We start from the raw sequence: 6146 nt of genomic DNA, 5'->3' as shown, positions 1-6146 counted from the left end.
TTGTGAACAGGTGTGGCAATAATCAGGCCTGGGTGTGGCTAGAGAAATTGAACTCAGGTGTGGACAACCACAGTTATGTTTTAACAAGGTGGCAATCACTTTTTCACACAGGGCCATGATGGTTAGGATTTTTTTTCACCTTTAATAATAAACACCTTCATTTACAAATTGCATTTTGTGTTTACTTGTGTTGTCCTTGACTATTGTTTAAATTGGTTTGATGTTCCAAACACTTAAGTGTGACAAACATGCAAAGGAACAGGAAATGAGGAAGGTGGCAAACACTTTTTCACACCACTGTAGTTTCATCCAATAAAAAGTATTTTGATAACTTTTTGTTAGGTCAGTCAGGAGATGGTCAAGGAAAATCTAGTTTGGTCTAGTTGGTCTAGGAGGTCTAGTTGGTCTAGGAGGAGTTCAAAAAAAGTAGGTTTACAATAAAGTGTAATTTTTTGCGCATAAATCTCTATGCAGAAATGGCCGTGGTCTATATCAGGAGATAAAGATAAATTGAGGGAATGCATAGATTTCTTTATTTTTAATGTGCGATGGACAGTTTGGAAGGTATAAGGCCAAAAATGTTTTTTTCTGCTATAGGGCTACCTAGGTTTGGAAGTGGGTGATTATTTTTGTCTGAGGTCCTTGTAGGGATTAGGCTCTACCATGACTTTTATCAACGGAAGTATAATCTCTACAAAAACAATAGGGTCCCCCAGCCCTGCTGTGCGAACCGCAGTTCTCCCAGCCTTGGGCTTGGACCCCTGATACTAGTACTGTAATAATTGCTCTGTGTCTTTCCACCATCTAGCTGAGTTGTCTGCCTCAAGCCCCAGACTCAGGAAGCCCCACAATGGCTCCTTCCTCCTTCTCCTCTTCCTCTTGGTCTGGCCCCGACGGTTGCCTGGACAACCCTAAATATTACAGCTACATTGCTGTGCTGGCACTGATGGCCACCACCATGCTGGTTCAGGTCAGTCACATGGTAAAGCTCACACTGATGCTGCTCATCACTGTGGCCACCGGCATTGTTAATATCTACAGCTGGAGGGACATCTTCGACCGCTATGACACGGCCCGCTTCCAGGACTACAGGTAATCAGTATACCTCTTGTAGAAGACCTATTGAAGAAAACGACACAATCAATTAAAGAATGCATATTTAAGAAGTTAGGCCATGAGTTGATTACTAAACATTTAGGAATTGCAGTGTTTTTAACACTAGTATAACAGCAGAAATTGCCATTATGTGAATGTTCTTTTTTGCAGTTCATACCTGGTGCCCTCCAAATTCACAATGACAGTTATGATCTTCATTATGATGGTCAGCTTCTATTATTTCTCCCGACATGTAAGTAAATGTCTACTGTTTTTAAATGTACTTTAAAGGGTAACTACCTTTTTTTTCAACCTGACACAATCTTGGCAGCTGCACTAATGATAATTTCTGATTGTTTTGGGTTGTAACTAGGGATGTCCCGATCAGCATTTTAGGCCTCCGATCCTTATCCGATCTTTTAACCTCAAATCCGATCCGATTTTGAGTCCCGATCCGATATTTTGCCTTTAGTATTGAAATTGATCAAACTCAAATATATTTTGAGCAAGTAACCCAACTTTTTATTAGACTAATATTTTATCAAAAAGCATTACTATTATTATTGTAAATCCCATGAAATGAAAAATCTTACCCAAAATTAAAAGTCAGCTTCAATTTAATATTTTAGACAAAAGTAAAAAGAAAAACACTGACTTGGTACAGTATTATCAAAAAGAAAGTGCTATCCAAGATCCACTTTTAGCTTATAAGTGCTTCACATAGGCTGCCATAAAGTCAATAAAAATAAAGTGCACTGACCACTGAGCAAATATAAAATGCATTTGCTCATCTTAAATATGGTGTAAACAGATTAACAAATAGTCACAATTCAGTAAATTAATGTGAAACATCTCAATCCAACTTAAAATGTAAACAGAATTCAGTCAAATGAATTCAAAACTTTGGAACTGCAACTTAAAAGTAGCATGATCACTGAAACATGATCAAAATCAACAAGACCATTCTTCAGTCAGTTCAGTTCAATCCTGAAAACAACCAAACCTGAATACTTAGTTATAATAACCACAATGCTCTTTCTAGTTATGCCTTTCTCACATATCTTAATTCAGTCACTTCAAAGTGAAATGAAGATTCTTGTTAAGAAACACCAGCTTCTCAACCCTGTCAGCTGACAGACGATTTCTCTTTTCGTCCATTATGTTGGACACAGCACTGAAGAGTCTCTCACTGTCCACACTTGTGCATGGGGCAGAGAGATACCTCTGAGCAATTCCCACCAGTGAGGGAAATCGGGCAGCATTGTCCCTCCAATAGGTCAAAGGATTTGCAGACCGTACAATGGTTTGCTCAGTGAGGTAAGTTTGCACCTGAACAAGTACAGATGAAGAAGTCACAGATCGCCTTTCCTGCTCACTCTCTTGCAGGATCTCTTCAAACACGCTGCCAAGGCTGCTGTCTGTGCTGAGACGTGGCTCCTTGCTAGACCGGTGCTCTTCTGGCACATCACTGCTGGCTTTCTTTAACTCCTCCATCTTCTCCACCTCTCTAATGAGAGCGTCTTTGGCAGGCCCCAAGCTATTAGGATCTGCAAAGTATCTGGAAAAAAAAACAATAATGTGAATTTTAATAAAGTGCATATTTCTATAGATTGAAACAAGTCATAATTCTGCATGATTGTTATTCTGCAACAAAATATTCAAAATATACATATAAGGGGCTTGCCTGTCTTTGTATCTTGGATCCACCAATGAGGCCACTGAATACAGTGGATCACTTTCAACGTGGCTGAAACGTCTTTCCACTTCCTCCAATAGGGTCCTTTTCATAGTCTTAACTCCTTCATCAGTGGTCTGCTCTCTGGAAAGAACACGCTTCAGGGCGGCAATTGCAGGAATCACGTCAGCTGTAGTGGCTGTTTCAGCGCTGACAGCTCTTGTTAGCTCCTCGAATGGAGCTAAGATCTCGACCGCCCTCTCCATCAGTCCCCACTGGTTCACTGTTAGAGTAGCTGGGAGGTTGTGCTCTGCAGCATAAACGCTCAGGGTGCGCTTTTGGCCAAGGAGGCTCTGCATCATGTACAGTGTACTATTCCATCTTACTTGGACATCTTGCTGTAAGCGCTTTACAGGTACTTTCATCTCAATTTGGATGTCTTGTAGTTTTGAGTATGCCAAAGTCGAGTGCTTGAAATGACCAATGATTTTTCTGCCGTTGGCAAGTGCATCTATAATGTTACGTTGTGAGAGCAAACCCTCATGCACAGCTAGCTGGAGTGAGTGAGCAATACAGCCCAGGCTTGGCACGCCCAATTCATCTATTGCCTTCTTCATGTTCCTCGCGTTGTCACGTAAAATGACATGCACACGTAGTTTGTCTATTCCCCACGCATTCAGCATCTCCGAAATGGCTTGTCTGACATGTTCTGCTGTATGAGCCCCGCGGAACTGATGAGCATGCAGCACGGCACGCTTTAAATCATAAGTTTCGGGATCAACCCAGTGCGCCTTGAGGCTCAGTAGGGACATCGGGCAAACATCTGCGCTCCAAATATCCGTAGTGAAACTAACAACAACGTTGCGGTTCAACTTACTTTGTAATGTTTCTTTTACTTTGCTGTACAGCTGTGGTATGGCTGTGTCTGCCATGTAGTGTCTCGATGGCAGAGCGTAGCGCGGGTCCAAAACTTCCAGAAGACGAGTTAGTCCGACATTCTCAACTACTGAGATGGGCTGGTTGTCAAGTGCAATAAATTCGACCAACCTTTCTGTGATCTTCTTTGCTCTATTATTTTCGTTGGAGTATTTGTCTCTCCTCATAACGTCCAGCGTTTGTTGCTTTGCTTTAGCAACCTTTCCATCTGCTGCTTTACAAAACGCTTCATACACATTGTCATGTTTTGTCCTCAAATGACGAATCAAGTTCGTGGTGTTAAATGTAGCTCTGCTGCTACCTCCTCTTGAAATTGCCATGTTGCAGACATTGCAAGTAGCTTTAGGACAGTCTTCACTTGCGAGAGTAAAATACTTCCACACTTCTGACATGCTTGCTTTGCACCGCCGCGGAGGTTTGTATTGCGCAACTACCGTCAACCGTAACTAGCAAGTACTTTACGGCAGTTGCCGTAAAGATCGGCGCGACTAGTCAGGTAATGTAGCCGAGTTCCGATCACGGGAAAATAGAAAAAGATCGGGCCGATCCGATCTCGAGATCGGGATCGGGACATCCCTAGTTGTAACACCATCACTATATTGCAGAACATGTTGTTTTTCTGTATGCTGTTAAAGGGTAGATACTGTTTTGTTAACCTGGACCCTATTTGTTTTTGTGCCTAAGTGACTGATGGGAACATCAATTGGTCCTGTATTTAGCAAGATTGTTGCAGTCGGCAGTGGCGAAACAAGCTACAATGTAAGGTAATAGGGCAATTGTCCAGCTTGTATTTACCTTCACAGAATTGCTCGTTTTGCCACTGACTCTTTGCCCAGATTAATGTTTTAAGTGTCTGACAACATTATGGAAAGGATTTCTAAGGAGGTCAACCTTTCTGTTAAAGAGTAAGATCTTTTATTTAAACATTAAAACATCCGCAAAATTGTATGTGTCTAAACCCACCAGACTCCATGTAAATAAACAATAATTTTAGCATCGTAAAATACACTTCATTCAAAGTTGACAGAAATAAAATGAAACTATGAAAAGCCGTTCTGCGTCATCTTTCCACTTTTTCAACCATCACAACTCTAGTTTTGGTTGAAATAAACACATAGTTTACCGATTTACATGTTAAAATATGCACTATACACACTTAAAGTATTGCTTTTTGAATGGAGTCTGGTGCGTTTAGCGCAAGCGACTTCATAGCTGTTTCTGGTTAAACAGAAAGGTCTCAAAAAGGTCTATCCCTGAAGGAATCCTTTCCATAATTGTTGTCTGACACTTAGAATAGTAATCTTAGCCTGTCAGTGGCAAAACAAGCACTTTTGTGAAGGTAAATACAAGCTGGAAAATTGCCCTATTGTTGTACAAAGTAGCTTGTTTTCACGCTGGCCACTGTAAAGTTCTTGCTTAATACTGGATCAATGTCAAAGAGTGTTACGAAGTCACTTAAACACAAATACATAGGTAAATAAGGTCCAGGTTAAAAACAGTAGTTGCCCTTTAACAGCATACAGAAAGACAACATGTTCTGCATTTTAGTGATGGTGTTACTACCCAAACAGTCAGAAAGTATTATTAGTACAGCTGCCAAGATTGTGTCATCAGTTCATTGTAGTACTGCGATAGAAAAAGGAGGGGAAAGTTTGATATAATGTTAAACGTTTTTTTTGAGTTGCAGGAAACTTAAATTGGACATACTGTATGTTGGTAAGGTTTGCCCAGGTGGAGTGTTTTCCCATGTGGAGAAAGACAGATATCTGTTTATGACTCATGATTTTTGTTTACACCACAGAAAAAAAATTCTAAATGCATTTGAATTGGTGAATGCCACAAATTCTCTTAAAGCACTTATATGTGCCACTTGAGAATGTATCTGTTCATAGCTACCGCGGCCCTTTGTCCTTCACTTTAGATGATACAGTTTGATTTAACTTATTGATTATTCATATACTTGACTTAGGGTAAAACTGTTCTGTTAATCTTTATTTTCCTGAAATTGTGATACTTGAGGTGTCCAAAACCTGAATTATAAAGGCAAAATGCTTCACATGTAGTCACATGTAACTGTGCAAATAAAACATAATGAACAGAGTTGCACCATACATTACACCTTTCTTAATAAATTATGTCAATGTCCATGTCAATTTTATTTCTATAGCACATTTAAAAACAACAACAGTTGACCAAAGTGCTGAACAGGGCCGATGTCAAATACATAAATAACAAGTGTAAAAATCACTCCAACCAAAATACATTACAGGGAGACAAACAACACTTCATGGTCAAGCAGTCAAGTGGCATTTGCAAATAAATGGTTGTACAGTGGTGTGAAAAAGTGTTTGCTCCCTTCCTTATTTCCTGTTCCTTTGCATGTTTGTCACACTTAAGTGTTTTGGAACATCAAACCAATTTAAACAATAGTCAAGGACAA

At 40.0% G+C, this 6146-nt stretch overlaps 1 protein-coding gene across 2 annotated transcripts in view; it reads left to right on the top strand.

Annotated features, from left to right (window-relative positions):
* Positions 1-6146, top strand: part of adcy3a (adenylate cyclase 3a) — a 67385-nt gene that overhangs the window by 52127 nt on the left and 9112 nt on the right. For both annotated transcript variants that reach the window (XM_034873845.1, XM_034873846.1), the window contains exons 14-15: positions 809-1092; positions 1267-1348. In XM_034873845.1, the coding sequence (XP_034729736.1) occupies positions 809-1092; positions 1267-1348 (366 nt within the window). The remainder of the gene's footprint in view (positions 1-808; positions 1093-1266; positions 1349-6146) is intronic.

Source organism: Etheostoma cragini, chromosome 6, assembly GCF_013103735.1.
Source record: "Etheostoma cragini isolate CJK2018 chromosome 6, CSU_Ecrag_1.0, whole genome shotgun sequence".
Taxonomy (NCBI): Eukaryota; Metazoa; Chordata; class Actinopteri; order Perciformes; family Percidae; genus Etheostoma; species Etheostoma cragini.
The sequence above is the reverse complement of the archived record's forward strand: the minus strand, read 5'-3'. Positions and strand labels throughout refer to the sequence as shown.